We start from the raw sequence: 23,235 nt of genomic DNA, 5'->3' as shown, positions 1-23,235 counted from the left end.
AGAACTTTGCTGGTAATATTACAAGTGTAACTTTCACTCTGTAGCTGTGATATGAAATGATGTTTCACTTGGTATATGCATATGACAGTATCTGTTTTGGTGCATCAGAATGTATCGTTATATATATACTTTGTATCCGTATATCACCTATGATTGTGGACAGTTGTAACAGTGACTCACGTAATGTTGCAGCAGCTCCGATCAAAATGCTGCTGGTGTCGGTCTGATTTCCTTTAACACGCCGCTCTTTGCGTGTGTAAGGCTTGCCAACCTTAAGCTTTCGTCCTCTGTAGAAAAGACTCACCGCTCCTTGCGTGTGGAAGTCCTGCTAGATCCCGGCTAGCAGCCCCTGGAATGTGAGACACGCCGTTTCCTGCGTGTGTATAATCAGCTGTGTCCCGGCTCAGGTAAAGTAAATGATTTAGGCAAACACCCGCTCTTAGCGTATTACACGCGCGGGCCAATCCTAGGTACCTAGTGAGATGGGTTCTTGGCAGGCGAGCCACTTCTTCCTTCTACGCGTTTCACCCGTATATCTGGGCTTTTTCAAGATGTCAGTTGCTCCCAGAACTTCATTTAAAAATCTGCCGGTTCATTCTCATTGGGTGATCTGTTTCTAATGCTTTTGACTTAAGGTGGATATGTGGAGTGATTGTATTTTAAGGTGGAATCATAAGGTGATATATTAGTATGAACTTCTTTATCCTATTTGCTACATCAGTTCTCTATTTTTCTATAATTGAAAAACAATTATATAGAAAAGCATAAGGACATAATTGAATTTAAAAAAGGAAAAAAAAGGGATATGTAAAAAACATGTGAGAAAGAATTCTCTCAGGGTGGTAATTCCAAAGGGTGGTATTCTGCTTAATATATATAAATATAACATAATTTATGTAAGAACTTACCTGATAAATTAATTTCTTTCATATTAGCAAGAGTCCATGAGCTAGTGACGTATGGGATATACATTCCTACCAGGAGGGGCAAAGTTTCCCAAACCTCAAAATGCCTATAAATACACCCCTCACCACACCCACAATTCAGTTTAACGAATAGCCAAGAAGTGGGGTGATAAAAAAGTGCGAAAGCATATAAAATAAGGAATTGGAATAATTGTGCTTTATACAAAATCATAACCACCACAAAAAAAGGGCGGGCCTCATGGACTCTTGCTAATATGAAAGAAATGAATTTATCAGGTAAGTTCTTACATAAATTATGTTTTCTTTCATGTAATTAGCAAGAGTCCATGAGCTAGTGACGTATGGGATAATGATTACCCAAGATGTGGATCTTTCCACACAAGAGTCACTAGAGAGGGAGGGATAAAATAAAGACAGCCAATTCCTGCTGAAAATAATCCACACCCAAAATAAAGTTAAACGAAAAACATAAGCAGAAGATTCAAACTGAAACCGCTGCCTGAAGTACTTTTCTACCAAAAACTGCTTCAGAAGAAGAAAATACATCAAAATGGTAGAATTTAGTAAAAGTATGCAAAGAGGACCAAGTTGCTGCTTTGCAAATCTGATCAACCGAAGCTTCATTCCTAAACGCCCAGGAAGTAGAAACTGACCTAGTAGAATGAGCTGTAATTCTCTGAGGGGGAGTTTTACCCGACTCAACATAGGCAAGATGAATTAAAGATTTCAACCAAGATGCCAAAGAAATGGCAGAAGCTTTCTGGCCTTTTCTGGAACCGGAAAAGATAACAAATAGACTAGAAGTCTTTCTGAAAGATTTAGTAGCTTCAACATAATATTTCAAAGCTCTAACAACATCCAAAGAATGCAACGATTTCTCCTTAGAATTCTTAGGATTAGGACATAATGAAGGAACCACAATTTCTCTACTAATGTTGTTGGAATTCACAACTTTAGGTAAAAATTCAAAAGAAGTTCGCAACACCGCCTTATCCTGATGAAAAATCAGAAAAGGAGACTCACAAGAAAGAGCAGATAATTCAGAAACTCTTCTGGCAGAAGAGATGGCCAAAAGGAACAAAACTTTCCAAGAAAGTAATTTAATGTCCAATGAATGCATAGGTTCAAACGGAGGAGCTTGAAGAGCCCCCAGAACCAAATTCAAACTCCAAGGAGGAGAAATTGACTTAATGACAGGTTTTATACAAACCAAAGCTTGTACAAAACAATGAATATCAGGAAGAATAGCAATCTTTCTGTGAAAAAGAACAGAAAGAGCAGAGATTTGTCCTTTCAAGGAACTTGCGGACAAACCTTTATCTAAACCATCCTGAAGAAACTGTAAAATTCTCGGAATTCTAAAAGAATGCCAAGAAAAATGATGAGAAATACACCAAGAAATATAAGTCTTCCAGACTCTATAATATATCTCTCTAGATACAGATTTACGAGCCTGTAACATAGTATTAATCACAGCGTCAGAGAAACCTCTTTGACGAAGAATCAAGCGTTCAATCTCCATACCTTTAAATTTAAGGATTTCAGATCCTGATGGAAAAAAGGACCTTGTGACAGAAGGTCTGGTCTTAACGGAAGAGTCCACGGTTGGCAAGAGGCCATCCGGACAAGATCCGCATACCAAAACCTGTGAGGCCATGCCGGAGCTACCAGCAGAACAAACGAGCATTCCTTCAGAATCTTGGAGATTACTCTTGGAAGAAGAACTAGAGGCGGAAAGATATAGGCAGGATGATACTTCCAAGGAAGTGATAATGCATCCACTGCCTCCGCCTGAGGATGCCGGGATCTGGACAGATACCTGGGAAGTTTCTTGTTTAGATGGGACGCCATCAAATCTATTTCTGGAAGTTCCCACATTTGAACGATCTGAAGAAATACCTCTGGGTGAAGAGACCATTCGCCCGGATGCAACGTTTGGCGACTAAGATAATCCGCTTCCCAATTGTCTACACCTGGGATATGAACCGCAGAGATTAGACAGGAGCTGGATTCCGCCCAAACCAAAATTCGAGATACTTCTTTCATAGCCAGAGGACTGTGAGTTCCTCCTTGATGATTGATGTATGCCACAGTTGTGACATTGTCTGTCTGAAAACAAATGAACGATTCTCTCTTCAGAAGAGGCCAAAACTGAAGAGCTCTGAAAATTGCACGGAGTTCCAAAATATTGATCGGTAATCTCACCTCCTGAGATTCCCAAACTCCTTGTGCCGTCAGAGATCCCCACACAGCTCCCCAACCTGTGAGACTTGCATCTGTTGAAATTACAGTCCAGGTCGGAAGCACAAAAGAAGCCCCCTGAATTAAACGATGGTGATCTGTCCACCACGTTAGAGAGTGTCGAACAATCGGTTTTAAAGATATTAATTGAGATATCTTTGTGTAATCCTTGCACCATTGATTCAGCATACAAAGCTGAAGAGGTCGCATGTGAAAACGAGCAAAGGGGATCGCGTCCGATGCAGCAGTCATAAGACCTAGAATTTCCATGCATAAGGCTACCGAAGGGAATGATTGTGACTGAAGGTTTCGACAAGCTGCCATCAGTTTTAGACGCCTCTTGTCTGTTAAAGACAGAGTCATGGACACTGAATCTATTTGGAAACCCAGAAAGGTTACCCTTGTCTGAGGAATCAATGAACCTTTTGGTAAATTGATCCTCCAACCATGATCTTGAAGAAACAACACAAGTCGATTCGTATGAAATTCTGCTAAATGTAAAGACTGAGCAAGTACCAAGATATCGTCCAAATAAGGAAATACCACAATACCCTGTTCTCTGATTACAGACAGAAGGGCACCGAGAACCTTTGTAAAAATTCTTGGAGCTGTAGCAAGGCCAAACGGCAGAGCCACAAACTGGTAATGCTTGTCCAGAAAAGAGAATCTCAGGAACCGATAATGATCCGGATGAATCGGAATATGCAGATATGCATCCTGTAAATCTATTGTGGACATATAATTCCCTTGCTGAACAAAAGGCAAGATAGTCCTTACAGTTACCATCTTGAACGTTGGTATCCTTACATAACGATTCAATATTTTTAGATCCAGAACTGGTCTGAAGGAATTCTCCTTCTTTGGTACAATGAAGAGATTTGAATAAAACCCCATCCCATGTTCCTGAACTGGAACTGGCATAATTACTCCAGTCAACTCTAGATCTGAAACACAATTCAGAAATGCTTGAGCTTTTACTGGATTTACTGGGACACGGAAAAGAAAAAATCTCTTTGCAGGAGGTCTCATCTTGAAACCAATTCTGTACCCTTCTGAAACAATGTTCTGAATCCAAAGATTGTGAACAGAATTGATCCAAATTTCTTTGAAAAAACGTAACCTGCCCCCTACCAGCTGAGCTGGAATGAGGGCCGCACCTTCATGTGGACTTAGAAGCAGGCTTTGCCTTTCTGGCTGGCTTGGATTTATTCCAGATTGGAGATGGTTTCCAAACTGAAACTGCTCCTGAGGATGAAGGATCAGGTTTTTGTTCTTTGTTGAAACGAAAGGAACGAAAACGATTATTAGCTCTGTTTTTACCCTTAGATTTTTTATCCTGTGGTAAAAAAGTTCCTTTCCCACCAGTAACAGTTGAAATAATAGAATCCAACTGAGAACCAAATAATTTGTTACCCTGGAAAGAAATGGAAAGTAGAGTTGATTTAGAAGCCATATCAGCATTCCAAGTCTTAAGCCATAAAGCTCTTCTAGCTAAAATAGCTAGAGACATAAACCTGACATCAACTCTGATAATATCAAAGATGGCATCACAGATAAAATTATTAGCATGCTGAAGAAGAATAATAATATCATGAGAATCATGATGTGTTACTTGTTGCGCTAAGGTTTCCAACCAAAAAGTTGAAGCTGCAGCAACATCAGCCAAAGATACAGCAGGTCTAAGAAGATTACCTGAACACAGATAAGCTTTTCTTAGAAAGGATTCAATTTTCCTATCTAAAGGATCCTTAAACGAAGTACCATCTGACGTAGGAATAGTAGTACGTTTAGCAAGGGTAGAAATAGCCCCATCAACTTTAGGGATTTTGTCCCAAAATTCTAATCTGTCAGACGGCACAGGATATAATTGCTTAAAACGTTTAGAAGGAGTAAATGAATTACCCAATTTATCCCATTCTTTGGAAATTACTGCAGAAATAGCATCAGGAACAGGAAAAACTTCTGGGATAACCACAGGAGATTTAAATACCTTATCCAAACGTTTAGAATTAGTATCAAGAGGACCAGAATCCTCTATTTCTAAAGCAATTAGAACTTCTTTAAGTAAAGAACGAATAAATTCCATTTTAAATAAATATGAAGATTTATCAGCATCAACCTCTGAGACAGAATCCTCTGAACCAGAAGAGTCATCAGAATCAGAATGATGATGTTCATTTAAAAATTCATCTGTAGGGAGAGAAGTTTTAAAAGATTTTTTACGTTTACTAGAAGGAGAAATAACAGACATAGCCTTCTTTATGGATTCAGAAACAAAATCTCTTATGTTATCAGGAACATTCTGCACCTTAGATGTTGAAGGAACTGCAACAGGCAATGGTACTTTACTAAAGGAAATATTATCTGCATTAACAAGTTTGTCATGACAATCAATACAAACAACAGCTGGAGGAATAGCTACCAAAAGTTTACAGCAGATACACTTAGCTTTGGTAGATCCAGCACTAGACAGCGATTTTCCTGTAGTATCTTCTGACTCAGATGCAACGTGAGACATCTTGCAATATGTAAGAGAAAAAACAACAACATATAAAGCAAAATTGATCAAATTCCTTAAATGACAGTTTCAGTAATGGGAAAAAATGCCAAAGAACAAGCTTCTAGCAACCAGAAGCAATGAAAAATGAGACTTAAATAATGTGGAGACAAAAGCGACGCCCATATTTTTTAGCGCCAAATAAGACGCCCACATTATTTAGCGCCTAAATGCTTTTTGGCGCCAAAAATGACGCCACATCCGGAACGCCGACATTTTTGGCGCAAAATAACGTCAAAAAATGACGCAACTTCCGGCGACACGTATGACGCCGGAAACGGAAAAGAATTTTTGCGCCAAAAAAGTCCGCCCCAAGAATGACGCAATAAAATGAAGCATTTTCAGCCCCCGCGAGCCTAACAGCCCACAGGGAAAATAGTCAAATTGAAGGTAAGAAAAAATGATTAAATCAAATGCATTATCCCAAATATGAAACTGACTGTCTGAAAAATAAGGAAAGTTGAACATTCTGAGTCAAGGCAAATAAATGTTTGAATACATATATTTAGAACTTTATAAACAAAGTGCCCAACCATAGCTTAGAGTGTCACAGAAAATAAGATTTACTTACCCCAGGACACTCATCTACATGTTTGTAGAAAGCCAAACCAGTACTGAAACGAGAATCAGCAGAGGTAATGGTATATATAAAAGTATATCGTCGATCTGAAAAGGGAGGTAAGAGATGAATCTCTACGACCGATAACAGAGAACCTATGAAATAGACCCCGTAGAAGGAGATCACTGCATTCAAATTGGCAATACTCTCCTCACATCCCTCTGACATTCACTGCACGCTGAGAGGAAAACCGGGCTCCAACTTGCTGCGGAGCACATATCAATGTAGAATCTAGCACAAACTTACTTCACCACCTCCATCGGAGGCAAAGTTTGTAAAACTGAATTGTGGGTGTGGTGAGGGGTGTATTTATAGGCATTTTGAGGTTTGGGAAACTTTGCCCCTCCTGGTAGGAATGTATATCCTATACGTCACTAGCTCATGGACTCTTGCTAATTACATGAAAGAAATATATGTGACATCATTATATTTTACTAACAGTTATAGAATATAAAATACTCTAAATGTATTGATTATTAGAGTGTAAACCTAATGTTTTATCTTAGACCATTTGATCACATCTTACATTATATCTAATTGATATATTATATATATTGCTTATGTATTCCTCATTTGAGATTAAACTGTCTTGTGGTTCATGAACTTTAAAGAAATAGTAAGGGACTTATCTACACACCAGGTCTTAATATACCATATAAAGTCCAGACCAGGACATATGCTATTATGATAATAGAGTTATATCGATAGTGTAAACACTTATGTCTTTATATGAAACTTGGGGATGTCATTGGATATACTGAACAATATCATAGATACTAAATCAAAGTTTACTACTGTTATCTACTACTCTGAGGATTTAATCTCCTAGGAATGGAGACAGGTCCATCTCTGAATTTAGACCTCTTGGATAGAGGGTATCCAATTTATATATTAATTCTGATTCTTTTTTTAGGAGTTTGGCCTCGAAATTACCCCCTCTCCAATCCCCTTTAACTTTACATATACCCCAGAATTTAAAATGTTGTAAGTTGTTATTATGAATCTCCCTAAAATGTTTATATAGGTGGGTATCGAGATTACCTTTATCGATGTTACATAGGTGTTCTCGGATTCTATCCCGTAACATTCGGGTGGTCTCTCCAATGTAAATTAGATTGCAGGAACATTTTATAAGGTATATGACCCCTTTATTTGAACATCTAATAAGGTCTTTTATGACAAAATCTTCTCCTGTTCCTTCTATAGGTACAGAGCTGCTTTTTTTGCTAAATCTACAAGCTCTGCATAAATGGCAGGGGAAAAAACCTTTAAGAGGATGGCCTTTTAGATCTTGATCTACCAAGCTTTTTTTCTCCTTTATTAACTCGCTTGGTGCTAAAATTTGTTTTAGATTTTTTGCCTTCCTAAATATAATTTTGGGTTTGTAGGCTAACATGTCTCCTATTATGGGGTCCTTCTTAATTATATGCCAGTGCTTATTGACTATTTTCCTTATTAGTTGATGGTTTTCACTGTAGTCTGTAATGAGGGCTACATTATATTCATTCCTTTCAACAGTGTCTTTAGGTGTATCTTTGTTTTTATGTTGTAAAAGGGAACTTCTTTCTGTCATAGTCGCTCTATTAATTGCTCCTTCAATTTCTTGTTCTGAATAACCTCTATCATAGAATCTTTGTTGTAAAACCTTGATTTGGGTTTCGAAGTCGGTATGTTTGGAACAGTTCTTTCTAATTCTAAGAAACTGTCCAGTTGGTATGTTACCTTTCCATTTCTCATGGTGACAGCTATTCTTATGTATGTAGTTATTACAATCTACTTTTTTGAAGAATGTTCTGGTTTCAAGATTACCTTCTTCCACATATATTTCTAAATCTAAGAATGAAATGGATGTTTTACTGTATTCATAGGTAAAGTGGAGGCCTCTGTCATTGATGTTCATTGTTTGAAAGAATAATTTTAGATTCTCTTCAGAACCTCTCCACACAATCAGGATGTCGTCTATGTATCGTTTGAAGAGCACGAGGTCCGCGCCAAACTCATGCGTACTGAGGAAATTTTCCTCCAAGTGTCCCATGCAGATATTAGCATAACTTGGCGCGAACCTCGTGCCCATCGCAGTACCTTCCAACTGTAAGTAGTATCTCCCATTAAATTCGAAATAATTATTTTCTAAAATAAATTTTATCCCTTTCATGATAAATTGACTATGTTGTGTACTTATATTCCTATCTTGATTCAGAATGGATTCTACTGCCTGGAGACCTTTACTGTGGTCTATGACTGTGTACAGTGATGTAACATCACTTGTTGCAAGAATTAGATTATCTTCCCACTTGATGTTCTCTACTAATTGTAACACTTGTGTTGAATCCCTGAGATATGTATTTAAATTCTTTACGTATTTTTGAAGAAAGATGTCAACATACCTTGATAAATTACATGTAATGGAGCCAATTCCTGAAATGATTGGTCTTCCGGGAGGGTTTTCTAGGTTCTTATGCACCTTTGGCAGGAAGTAAAAGATGGGGGTTCGAGGGAATTCTGGATATAAAAATTTGAATTCGTTATCATTAAGAATCCCACCATCCTTTCCTTCCTCCAAGATAGAAAGTAAATTCTTCATAATTCTCTTTATTGGATTAAGATCTAATATTTTATACGTTCTAGGATCATTAAGGATTCTATTTGCTTCATTAATATAGTTGGTCCTACTCATAATTACTACCCCCCCTCCCTTATCTGCCGGTTTTATGACTACTTGTTGGTTATTTTGTAGCTTCTCGATGATTTCTCTGTCTTTCTTTGTCAAATTAAAATTTGGTTTGAATTTTTTAGGATTACTGTCTTTTAGATCTTTGAGAACCATTTTTTCAAAAGTCTCTAAATTTGAACCTTTTGCAAATGTCGGATAAAATTTTGATTTCAATTTAAGATTAGTATGTGTGGTATCATCTTTTGTATCTGTTGAAATTTGGGGAAATCTGGAAGGGTTTACCTGTTTCTCCAGAGGATTTTTTTATGAAGAAACATTTTAATGTTAGCTTCCTGACGAATTGTTTCACATGTATGTGAGTATTGAATTTATTTAGAGTAGTTGTAGGGGCAAAGGACATTCCTAATGAGAGTACCCTTTTCTCATCCTCATTTAATTCTACCTCACTCTTTTTGCCTCTCCTATTCTTTCCTCCTCTTTGTCCTCTAGTTGTCTTTTCTTTTGATTTATCGGGGTGTAGAATTTTTCTCTCTTCTCTAAGGCTAAAAGATCCTTTGAAGTGAGGAAAATAATTTTTTAGAGAACAGCCCTCTGAGGGAGGGCACTTCAAAGGATCTTTTAGCCTTAGAGAAGAGAGAAAAATTCTACACCCCGATAAATCAAAAGAAAAGACAACTAGAGGACAAAGAGGAGGAAAGAATAGAAGGAGAGGCAAAAAGAGTGAGGTAAAATTAGTAAACACAGGCATCTTTAATCTAAGTAATGAGAAATTAAATGAGGATGAGAAAAGGGTACTCTCATTAGGAATGTCCTTTGCCCCTACAACTACTCTAAATAAATTCAATACTCACATACATGTGAAACAATTCGTCAGGAAGCTAACATTAAAACGTTTCTTCATAAAAAATCCTCTGGAGAAACAGGTAAACCCTTCCAGATTTCCCCAAATTTCAACAGATACAAAAGATGATACCACACATACTAATCTTAAATTGAAATCAAAATTTTATCCGACATTTGCAAAAGGTTCAAATTTAGAGACTTTTGAAAAAATGGTTCTCAAAGATCTAAAAGACAGTAATCCTAAAAAATTCAAACCAAATTTTAATTTGACAAAGAAAGACAGAGAAATCATCGAGAAGCTACAAAATAACCAACAAGTAGTCATAAAACCGGCAGATAAGGGAGGGGGGGTAGTAATTATGAGTAGGACCAACTATATTAATGAAGCAAATAGAATCCTTAATGATCCTAGAACGTATAAAATATTAGATCTTAATCCAATAAAGAGAATTATGAAGAATTTACTTTCTATCTTGGAGGAAGGAAAGGATGGTGGGATTCTTAATGATAACGAATTCAAATTTTTATATCCAGAATTCCCTCGAACCCCCATCTTTTACTTCCTGCCAAAGGTGCATAAGAACCTAGAAAACCCTCCCGGAAGACCAATCATTTCAAGAATTGGCTCCATTACATGTAATTTATCAAGGTATGTTGACATCTTTCTTCAAAAATACGTAAAGAATTTAAATACATATCTCAGGGATTCAACACAAGTGTTACAATTAGTAGAGAACATCAAGTGGGAAGATAATCTAATTCTTGCAACAAGTGATGTTACATCACTGTACACAGTCATAGACCACAGTAAAGGTCTCCAGGCAGTAGAATCCATTCTGAATCAAGATAGGAATATAAGTACACAACATAGTCAATTTATCATGAAAGGGATAAAATTTATTTTAGAAAATAATTATTTCGAATTTAATGGGAGATACTACTTACAGTTGGAAGGTACTGCAATGGGCACGAGGTTCGCGCCAAATTATGCTAATATCTTCATGGGACACTGGGAGGAAAATTTCCTCAGTACGCATGAGTTTGGCGCGGACCTCGTGCTCTTCAAACGATACATAGACGACATCCTGATTGTGTGGAGAGGTTCTGAAGAGAATCTAAAATTATTCTTTCAAACAATGAACATCAATGACAGAGGCCTCCACTTTACCTATGAATACAGTAAAACATCCATTTCATTCTTAGATTTAGAAATATATGTGGAAGAAGGTAATCTTGAAACCAGAACATTCTTCAAAAAAGTAGATTGTAATAACTACATACATAAGAATAGCTGTCACCATGAGAAATGGAAAGGTAACATACCAACTGGACAGTTTCTTAGAATTAGAAAGAACTGTTCCAAACATACCGACTTCGAAACCCAAATCAAGGTTTTACAACAAAGATTCTATGATAGAGGTTATTCAGAACAAGAAATTGAAGGAGCAATTAATAGAGCGACTATGACAGAAAGAAGTTCCCTTTTACAACATAAAAACAAAGATACACCTAAAGACACTGTTGAAAGGAATGAATATAATGTAGCCCTCATTACAGACTACAGTGAAAACCATCAACTAATAAGGAAAATAGTCAATAAGCACTGGCATATAATTAAGAAGGACCCCATAATAGGAGACATGTTAGCCTACAAACCCAAAATTATATTTAGGAAGGCAAAAAATCTAAAACAAATTTTAGCACCAAGCGAGTTAATAAAGGAGAAAAAAAGCTTGGTAGATCAAGATCTAAAAGGCCATCCTCTTAAAGGTTTTTTCCCCTGCCATTTATGCAGAGCTTGTAGATTTAGCAAAAAAAGCAGCTCTGTACCTATAGAAGGAACAGGAGAAGATTTTGTCATAAAAGACCTTATTAGATGTTCAAATAAAGGGGTCATATACCTTATAAAATGTTCCTGCAATCTAATTTACATTGGAGAGACCACCCGAATGTTACGGGATAGAATCCGAGAACACCTATGTAACATCGATAAAGGTAATCTCGATACCCACCTATATAAACATTTTAGGGAGATTCATAATAACAACTTACAACATTTTAAATTCTGGGGTATATGTAAAGTTAAAGGGGATTGGAGAGGGGGTAATTTCGAGGCCAAACTCCTAAAAAAAGAATCAGAATTAATATATAAATTGGATACCCTCTATCCAAGAGGTCTAAATTCAGAGATGGACCTGTCTCCATTCCTAGGAGATTAAATCCTCAGAGTAGTAGATAACAGTAGTAAACTTTGATTTAGTATCTATGATATTGTTCAGTATATCCAATGACATCCCCAAGTTTCATATAAAGACATAAGTGTTTACACTATCGATATAACTCTATTATCATAAGAGCATATGTCCTGGTCTGGACTTTATATGGTATATTAAGACCTGGTGTGTAGATAAGTCCCTTACTATTTCTTTAAAGTTCATGAACCACAAGACAGTTTAATCTCAAATGAGGAATACATAAGCAATATATATAATATATCAATTAGATATAATGTAAGATGTGATCAAATGGTCTAAGATAAAACATTAGGTTTACACTCTAATAATCAATACATTAAGAGTATTTTATATTCTATAACTGTTAGTAAAATATAATGATGTCACATATATATATTTATATATATTAAGAAGAATACCACCCTTTGGAATTACCACCCTGAGAGAATTCTTTCTCACATGTTTTTTACATATCCCTTTTCTTCCTTTTTTAAATTGAATTATGTCCTTATCCTTTTCTATATAATTGTTTTTCAATTATAGAAAAATAGAGAACTGATGTAGCAAATAGGATAAAGAAGTTCATACTAATATATCACCTTATGATTCCACCTTAAAATACAATCACTCCACATATCCACCTTAAGTCAAAAGCATTAGAAACAGATCACCCAATGAGAATGAACCGGCAGATTATTAAATGAAGTTCTGGGAGCAACTGACATCTTGAAAAAGCCCAGATATACGGGTGAAACGCGTAGAAGGAAGAAGTGGCTCGCCTGCCAAGAACCCATCTCACTAGGTACCTAGGATTGGCCCGCGCGTGTAATACGCTAAGAGCGGGTGTTTGCCTAAATCATTTACTTTACCTGAGCCGGGACACAGCTGATTATACACACGCAGGAAACGGCGTGTCTCACATTCCAGGGGCTGCTAGCCGGGATCTAGCAGGACTTCCACACGCAAGGAGCGGTGAGTCTTTTCTACAGAGGACGAAAGCTTAAGGTTGGCAAGCCTTACACACGCAAAGAGCGGCGTGTTAAAGGAAATCAGACCGACACCAGCAGCATTTTGATCGGAGCTGCTGCAACATTACGTGAGTCACTGTTACAACTGTCCACAATCATAGGTGATATACGGATACAAAGTATATATATATAACGATACATTCTGATGCACCAAAACAGATACTGTCATATGCATATACCAAGTGAAACATCATTTCATATCACAGCTACAGAGTGAAAGTTACACTTGTAATATTACCAGCAAAGTTCTATCGGACTGACTCTGAAAGGGACATTATAAGTTGAAGATTCACCTATAAGATCTATTTTTTACCTTTGATCTGACCCTTAAACCCTTGATTTTTTTAACAATTTTTGCGCAATATTTTATACCAGGGTGGTATTCCTTTAGATTTGTATTATTGTCATTTTTATATTGTATTTTTATTTTTTGTTGTGCAATGTACCTTTATTAGGGAGACATCCCTGAAAACTATTTTATTATACTGAGTAAAATATAAATTTTCTATCTATATTTGTATGTATTATTTATCATAGATTAGGTGTGTCAAGTTACCTTAGCTTTAGCGCCCTATCATTAAAGTATTCGTTTGGTCATATTTTCTATCTGGGGGAGATAGTTGGAGAGTGGCTTAGGTAATCTGTCCTGGATTATAGCGCTGTATATTTTGTGTTTTCTAATCCTTGTTTCCCCCCAGGCCGTGACTTTTACGCAAAGGGGCTGAACGCCCCGGGGGGGGAAACAAGGATTAGTTGGTTTAGGATACGTCATCTGTCAATTAATTAAGACAAGATGGTGGGCAGGAGTGCTGCGCTTATCGGCGGAGCAGTTTAAAGGTAAAAAGAAAAGAAATAGATTTTAAAAAAATCATGACTTAAACTCCTGCTCGTTTTGATAAGTCTAGGCAATGCGTGAGGCTGTGCTTGTAACTTGACTTCACTTTAAGTGTATAGAGTTCCAGAGTCAAGTCATAAAAATGCTGTAACTAATCAGAGAAATTTTCCCCACTATAATGCTATAATGGCCCTTTATACACGAGTATAAACATGCAATAAGAAAAACGGTAATGCGTTAGAGCATTTTATTATTGTAGCCTTATGTACTTTAAAACATCAACTGTAAAATTTTCATGCAAAAAAATAAACGTATACAAAAAAATAATAAAAAAAATATAAATACTACTATATATACTCACCTTCTTAAAGGGACAGTCAACACCCGAAAGAACTTTATCCCATACCTTCCATCAGCCAAAGACAATGCACCTGCACCGCATCCCATTTTCAACACCTCTAACGTTATACTAGTAATCGTCCAAATCACATACGTTTTTCAAATAGAGATATGGCAGCCAAGCTCCTCCCCCTCCTCCGTCCCCTTCTTTACTAAATGCCATGCTCGTTCATGTATGAACCGTTGACGCATGTGCATTTTAAGTTCTGTCAGTTTTTAAGCCGAAATCAGAAGTGAACGCGTGTTAAGAATCCAGCCGAGGATTTGATTCTGATTGGCTGATTCAATTAAACTGAAACCTACTACGTCACGGTGAGGGGAGTTTGGCTGCCATATCTCTATTAGAAAAATGTATGCGCTTTGGCCGATTACTTGTATAACGCTAGAGGTGTTGAAAATGGGATGCGGTGCAGGCGCATCGTCTTTGGCGGATCGAAGGTATGGGGATAAAGTTCTTTCGGGTGTTGACTGTCCCTTTAAATAGGAAAAAAATAAAATAAATATATATTTAATTATTTTAAAAACTCAGATTTGGTAAGAGAAATTCCGTTATAGTGGACACTAGGAGTTAGCCAACTCACCGGTCCCATAACACAGATAATTCGCTCTCTCAACAGTCTTGAGTAGATGTCATATGCTCTCTCCCCACGACCCTAAGAAAAGAAAACAGACACTGCACTAATTACTCCTATTACCCTTGGAGCAGAAAGGATGGGGATATCAGCATTTGTCAGTGTAACCGCCACTTGCTGATCAGGGATATGTATCAGCCACGTACTCACCGTCTGCTCCACCACAATAGGGATAAGAGGTAATAGCGTTGGATTACTGCCATGAAGCTTCCTTATCTGCGACAATGCACGAATACCTTGCAATACCGGCCTCTGTGAAATAAACAAACACAAACAGTATGTATTTGAATTTAAAAAAAGTCACATTGTTAGCACTAAATTAAGTCCCGAGAAATTCCAAAAGTCAGTAATGTAAACGAAGGGTCACCAGTGTTCTCCCTGTGACCTTTATTTTAGAGGGTGCACCACCCGGCTGATTTTACTGATCACCCAGCTAGCATTTTAACCAATATTAAGTTCAAATTAGCTAAATATTAAAAAAAAATCAATTTTTTTATTGCACAAATAATCATTAAATACATTGTTAAAATTATACAATGAATTTGTGCTTTGACTAGCAGAAAATTATATAATTTTAGAAAATATTACACTGCCCTCACCCGGCTACTTAATAATGCCACCAGGCTGGCAAAATTTTCTGTGGAGAACGCTGGACACTGTACAGTAAAATCTTCTCCCCTTGAATGTGTTCAAAATGATCCATTTAACCTGTTCAAGTGTATTAAAAATTGTTTACAAATAGCTCTTTTGCCTTTGCTTTATTATTTAAAATAACTGTTTTTCCTGTTGGAACCTGAAATTTCAATAATGTAGTAAGGACTACAAAAAAGCTAGGGAAACAAGAAAAATCATAAGAAATGATCTTCACAGTGGGGGTGGGAGAGACAAGGGAAACCAGGGAGAAGGAGAGAGAGGGGGTCATCTACACTACAGATTATTTTTATTTTATTTAAAGGGACACTGAACCCAAATTTTTTTTCTATCATGATTCAGATAGAGCATGCAATTTTAAGCAACTTTCTAATTTACTCCTATGATCAATTTTTCTTTGTTCTCTTGCTATCTTTATTTTAAAAGCAGGAATGTAAATCTTAGCAGCCAGCCCATTTTAGGTTCAGCACCATGGATAGCGCGTGCTTATTGGAGGCTTACATGTACCCACCAATAAGCAAGCATAACCAGGTTCTCAACCAAAAATGGGCCGGCTCCTATGCATCACATTCCTGCTTTTTAAATAAATAAAGATAGCAAGAAAACAAAAAAAAATTGATAATAATAGGAGTAAATTAGAAAGTTGCTTAAAATAAACAAAAAAGAAAAATGGATAGAAAACTGGGTACTGGCAGACAGCTGCCAGTACCTAAGACGTCGGAAATTAGTTAGAAGGGGGAGAGTTAGAGAGTTTTTTGGGAGGTTTTAGGGAGATGGGAAGGTAAGGGGGTAATCCTACACTGTACAAAATAATAAAAAAATAACTACATACTGGCAGACTTGCTGCCAGTACCTAAGATCGGGGTGACTGGGGGGGGGGGGAGGTATGGAACAGAGCTGTTTGGGAGGTATCAGGGGGTGGGAAGTATCAGGTGGGAGGGTAAACTCTACACTAAAGCTAAAATTAATCTGACAAAGCTACCTGATTTACCCCTTCACTGCCGGGAATAATAATGGTGTGGTGAGCAGCTGCAATTAGCGGCCTTCTAATTACCAAAAAGCAATGGCAAAGCCATGTATGTCTTATTTCTGAACAAAGGGGATCCCAGAGAAGCTTTTACATCCATTTGTGTTACGACTGCACAAGCCATACATAAATAATTTCAGTGAGAACCCCAAAGTTTGTGAAAAATGTAACCATTTTTTTTATATGATCACATTTTGCAGTGAAATGGTAGCATGAAATATACCAAAATGGGTATATATATATATATATATATATATATATATATATATATATATATATATATATAGTTTTGATAGATACATTTAAAGAAAAAATCAAGGCTCTATTTCATAAAAGGAGTGATGGCAAGACTGCTCTTGTCTTTTTTAGTCTGAAATGCCCAGTCCTTGAGGGGTTAAATAAAATAGAAAATTTGTGTATGACCATGTATTGCAGCAAAATAGATGTGAGTGTGCAGGTGATTTTAATCTTGCGGTTAGTTTGCATATTAGTTTGTATTTTGGGTCTACTACCTATAACAAAATATATATTTTTCATTGAGCCTTTAATGACCAAGGACCTGCTACGTACGTCCTCAAAAAAACGGCAGTTAACGACCAAGAATGTACATAGCACGTCCTTAGTCAAATTAAGCACTAGAAGCGATCGTGATAGCTTCCAGCCGCTCTCAGGGTATTGCTGCGATGCCTCGATATTGAGGCATCGTGCAATACCCTTTAAGCAGTAACTGATGCAGAGAGGGCGATGGTGCCGATCGTTGGTGGTGTGGGAGGGCTTGGAGGGAGGGAGGTGGGTGGGCGGCCCATTGTGGGAGGAGGGCAGGAAGGGGGCGGGACCGCTACGCCACGCTACATCACGGTAGTGAGTGGAAAGGAGGGAGAAGGAGGATCCTATGTTGGATCCGTGTCGGTAAAGGGATTTTGGAGTGGGAGGGGGGTATGGTAATGAGGGGGGGGGGGGGCAGCTACACTACGGAAAAAAAGTTTTTTTTTTTAATTTTTATAAAAATTAACAATAATTTAGAGCAAACTGGGTACTGGCAGACAGCTGCCAGTACCTAAGATGGCAGCAAATAAGTAGAGTGGGGAAGGTTAGAGAGCTGTTTGGTTGGGGGATCAAGGAGGTTGGGGGGTAATGGGGGATCTTACACTGCAGAAAATGTATTAACATTTTTTTTTATTAAAACAAACAAAAAAATTATTATTTTTATACTGGCAGACTTTCTGCCAGTATTTAAATGAACAGTATACACTCATTTTCATATAACTGCATGTAATAGACACTACTATAAAGAATAAGATGCACAGATACTGATATAAAAATCCAGTATAAAACGGTTCAAAAACTTACTTAGAAGCTCTCAGTTTAGCTCTGTTGAAAAGGTAGCTGGAAAGCCCACTGCAAGTGGGAAATAAGACCCTCCCCCTTATTTTGCATATGAAAAGACCCTTTACACAAACAGGAGCAAGCTGGAGAAGGTAGCTGACGGTATTCTCATAAAACTTTGAGGCTTGGTTAGGCGTCTGAAAATCAGAGCAATGCTATTTAAAAATAAGCAAAACTATCATTTAAAAAAAACAAAAAACTTTATGGGCTATATAAATAGATCATCTACAAAACATTAATGCAAAGAAAAAATGAGTGTATAATGTCCCTTTAAGATAGGGGTGACCATTGAGGGGTGGGGGGGTGGAAGAGAGCTGTTTGAGAGGTATCAGGGAGGGAACAGGGGTTGGGATGTGTCAGATGGGAGGGTAATCTCTACACTAAAGTTAAAATTAACCCTACACGCTACCTTATTAACCCCTTCACTGCTGGGCATAATACAAGCGTGGTGTGCAGCTGCATTTAGCTGCCTTCTAATTACCAAAAAGCAATGCTAAAGCCATATATGTCTGCTATTTCTGAACAAAGGGGATCCCAGAGAAGCATTTACAACCATTTGTGCCATAATTGCACAAGCTGTTTGTAAATAATTTCAGTGAGAAACCGAAAGTTTGTGAAAAAGTGAACGATTTATTTTATTTGATCGCATTTGGCGGTGAAATGGTGGCATGAAATATACCAAAATGGGCCTAGATCAATACTTTGGGTTGTCTACTAAAAAAAAAATATATATACATGTGAAGGGTTATTCAGGGATTCCTGACAGATATCAGTGTTACAATGTAACTATCGCTAATTTTGAAAAAACATGGTTTGGAAATAGCAAAGTGCTACTTGTATTTATTGCCCTATAACTTGCATAAAAAGCAAAGAACATGTAAACATTGGGTATTTCTAAACTCAGGACAAAATTTAGAAACTATTTAGCATGGGAGTTTGTTGGTGGCTGTAGATGCGTAAGAGTTTTTGTGGGTCAAAGTTAGAAAAAGTGTGCGTTTTTTTCTCAATTTTTTTCTCAATTTTTTTCTCATATTTTATAAAAAAAATTATAGTAAATTCTAAGATAATGGCGATAAAAACGGTATATAATATGTGTGGGTACAGTAAATGAGTAAGAGGAAAATTACAGCTAAACACAAACACAGCAGAAATATAAAAACAGCCCTGGTCCTCAACGGTAAGAACATTGAAAAATGGTCTGGTCACTAAGGGGGTTAAAGGGGCACAAAGGTCAAAACTGTACATGGGTGAATTTCTATCTTAATTAGAATAATTTTTGTAATATACTTCCATTACCAAAATTGCTTCAAGTATAAGCTGCTATTGTTTTTCAGCAGCATACGCACATATGCTGTGAGGACTCATACAAGCCACTGCTGACTCTGAGATGGTGTAGTGTTTGAATACTGGTGCACAGCCCCCTTACAGCATATGTTGCTGAAGAAAAACAGTGATAACTTTTACTAGAAACATATTTGGTAATGGAAGTACATTGCAAAAATGTTTCTATTACCAAAAATATTTCTAGTAAAAGCTATTACTGTTTTTCTTCAGCGACATATGCTGTAAGGGGCCTGTGCACCAGTATTCAAACACTACACCATCTCAGAGAGTCAGCAGTAGCTTGTATGAGCTTGAATACTGGTGCACGGGTCCTCACAGCATATGTGAGTATGCTGCTGAAAAACAATAGCAGCTTATACTTGAAGCAATTTTGCTAATGGAAGTATATTACAAACATTATTCTAATTAAGATAGAAATACACCCATGTACTTAACAGTTTGGACCTTTCTGCTCCTTTAAAGGGACACTCAAGTCAAAATTAAACTTTCATTATTCAGATAGAGCATGCAGTTTTAAACAACTTTCCAAATTACTTCCATTAAAAAAATGTGCACAGTCTTTTTATATTTAAATTGTTTGAGTCACCAGCTCCTACTGAGCATGTGCAAGAATCAGCGTGTATGCATTTGTGATTGGCTGATGGCTGTCACATGGTACGTGTATGCATTTGTGATTGGCTGATGGCTGTCACATGGTACAGGGGGAGTAGAAATAGACATAACTTTTAAAATTGTCAGAAAAAAAAAAATCTACTACTCATTTAAAATTTAGACTAAGTGCTATTGCATTGTCTTGTTATCTTGCATTTGCTGATTATGCAAATCTACAGTGTTGAATGGTCCTTAAAGTGCTCCAGGAAAAAGTTGAAGGTATGAAAAGCCAAAAACAAACAATTTTTCTCTTGTTAAGTGTATCCAGTCCACGGATCATCCATTACTTATGGGATATTAACTCCTCCCCAACAGGAAGTGCAAGAGGATTCACCCAGCAGAGCTGCTATATAGCTCCTCCCCTAACTGCCATTACCAGTCATTCTCTTGCACCCAACGAATAGATAGGATGTGTGAGAGGACTGTGGTGATTATACTTAGTTTCATACCTTCAATCAAAAGTTTGTTATTTTATAATAGCACCGGAGTGTGTTATTCCTTCTCTGGTAGAATTTGAAGAAGAATCTACCTGAGTTTTTCTATGATTTTAGCCGGAGTAGTTAAGATCATATTGCTGTTTCTCGGCCATCTGAGGAGAGGTAAACTTCAGATCAGGGGACAGCGGGCAGATTAATCTGCAAAGAGGTATGTAGCAGCTTATTATTTTCTGACAATGGAATTGATGAGAAAATTCTGCCATACCGATATAATGTAAACTCAGCCTTAAATGCAGTAGCAGCAACTGGTATCAGGCTGTCATGTATGTATATTTTACACTTCAGTATTCTGGGGAATGGCACTTCACTGGAATTATACTGTATGCATAAAACTTTAGCCTAATTTGCAGGGACTAGCAACAGGCTTTTTAATAACACTCAATTTATTAATGTTAAACGTTTTTTGCTGGCATGTAAAATCGTTTAATTTTCTGAGGTACTGGGTGAAAAAATGTTTTGGGCACTATTTTTTTCCACTTGGCAGTCGTTTTATTTAATTTATGACAGTTTACTGATCTCTCTCACTGTTATGTGTGAGGGGGAGGGACCTTTTTGGTGCTTTTGCTACGCATCAAAAAATTCAGTCAGAAGTTTATTGTCTTCCCTGCATGATCCGGTTCATCTCTACAGAACTCAGGGGTCTTCAAAACTGTGAGATTGTAGTTGACTGTGATAAAAAAAAACCGTTTATTTCTCTATTTTTTTTTTTTTTATTTTTTTTTTTCTGCTATCAGGGTTAGTTATCCTTTGCTAATGGGAGCAATCCTTTGCTAAAATTGTGTTTTTTACAAAGATTTGATGCTATAACTTTTCAGTTTATTAATTTTCAACTGTCATAACTTTTTCTGTGCTTCTTATAGGCACAGTACGTTTTCATATTATAGTAAATTACTTGAAAAGTATTTCCAAGTTGCTAGTTTATTTGCTAGTGTGTTAAACATGTCTGATTCAGAGGAAGATATCTGTGCTATATGTGCTAAAGCCAAAGTGGAGCCCAATAGAAATTTATGTACTAACTGTATTGATGCTACTTTAAATAAAAGTCAATCTGTACAAATTGAACATATTTCACCAAACAACGAGGGGAGAGTTATGCCGACTAACTCGCCTCACGTGTCAGTACCTGCATCTCCCGCTCGGGAGGTGCGTGATATTGTAGCGCCGAGTACATCTGGGCGGCCATTACAAATCACATTACAGGATATGGCTACTGTTATGACTGAAGTTTTGGCTAAATTACCAGAACTAAGAGGTAAGCGTGATCACTCTGGGGTGAGAACAGAGTGCGCTGATAATATTAGGGCCATGTCAGACACTGCGTCACAATTTGCAGAACATGAGGACGGAGAGCTTCATTCTGCGGGTGACGGTTCTGATCCAAACAAACTGGATTCAGATATTTCAAATTTTAAATTTAAGCTGGAAAACCTCCGTGTATTACTAGGGGAGGTGTTAGCGGCTCTGAATGATTGTAACACAGTTGCAATACCAGAGAAAATGTGTAGGTTGGATAAATATTTTGCGGTACCGGCGAGTACTGACGTTTTTCCTATACCTAAGAGACTTACTGAAATTGTTACTAAGGAGTGGGATAGACCCGGTGTGCCGTTCTCACCCCCTCCGATATTTAGAAAGATGTTTCCAATAGACGCCACCACACGGGACTTATGGCAAACGGTCCCTAAGGTGGAGGGAGCAGTTTCTACTTTAGCTAAGCGTACCACTATCCCGGTGGAGGATAGCTGTGCCTTTTCAGATCCAATGGATAAAAAGTTAGAGGGTTACCTTAAGAAAATGTTTGTTCAACAAGGTTTTATATTGCAACCTCTTGCATGCATTGCGCCTGTCACGGCTGCAGCAGCATTTTGGTTTGAGTCTCTGGAAGAGACACTTGAATCAGCTCCATTAGATGAGATTACACACAAGCTTAAAGCCCTTAAGTTAGCTAACTCATTTATTTCAGATGCCGTAGTACATTTAACTAAACTTACGGCTAAGAATTCCGGATTCGCCATTCAGGCACGCAGAGCACTGTGGCTAAAATCCTGGTTAGCTGACGTTACTTCTAAATCTAAATTGCTTAATATACCTTTCAAAGGGCAGAACTTATTCGGGCCCGGGTTGAAAGAAATTATCGCTGACATTACAGGAGGTAAAGGCCATGCCCTGCCTCAAGACAGAGCCAAACCTAAGGCTAGACAGTCTAATTTTCGTTCCTTTCGTAATTTCAAAGCAGGAGCAGCATCAACTTCCTCTGCACCAAAACAGGAAGGAGCTGTTGCTCGCTACAGACAAGGCTGGAGACCTAACCAGTCCTGGAACAAGGGCAAGCAGGCTAGGAAACCTGCTGCTGCCCCTAAGACAGCATGAATCGAGGGCCCCCGATCCGGGAACGGATCTAGTGGGGGGCAGACTTTCTCTCTTCGCCCAGGCTTGGGCAAGAGATGTCCAGGATCCCTGGGCGTTAGAGATCATATCTCAGGGATACCTTCTAGACTTCAAATTCTCTCCCCCAAGAGGGAGATTTCATCTGTCAAGGTTGTCAACAAACCAAATAAAGAAAGAGGCGTTTCTACGCTGCGTACAAGATCTTTTATTAATGGGAGTGATCCATCCGGTTCCGCGGTCGGAACAAGGACAAGGGTTTTACTCAAATCTGTTTGTGGTTCCCAAAAAAGAGGGAACTTTCAG

At 37.7% G+C, this 23,235-nt stretch overlaps 1 protein-coding gene across 1 annotated transcript in view; it reads right to left on the bottom strand.

Annotated features, from left to right (window-relative positions):
• Positions 1–23,235, bottom strand: part of CLPP (caseinolytic mitochondrial matrix peptidase proteolytic subunit) — a 69,484-nt gene that overhangs the window by 41,677 nt on the left and 4,572 nt on the right. Inside the window, exons 2-3 of the mRNA XM_053718175.1 lie at positions 15,139–15,240; positions 14,938–15,009 (exon numbers count right to left, since the gene is read on the bottom strand). Of these exons, the coding sequence (XP_053574150.1) occupies positions 14,938–15,009; positions 15,139–15,240 (174 nt within the window). The remainder of the gene's footprint in view (positions 1–14,937; positions 15,010–15,138; positions 15,241–23,235) is intronic.

This window comes from Bombina bombina, chromosome 6 (assembly GCF_027579735.1).
Source record: "Bombina bombina isolate aBomBom1 chromosome 6, aBomBom1.pri, whole genome shotgun sequence".
Lineage (NCBI taxonomy): Eukaryota > Metazoa > Chordata > Amphibia > Anura > Bombinatoridae > Bombina > Bombina bombina.
Note: the sequence above shows the minus strand (reverse complement) of the source record. Positions and strands in the feature narration are given on the sequence as shown.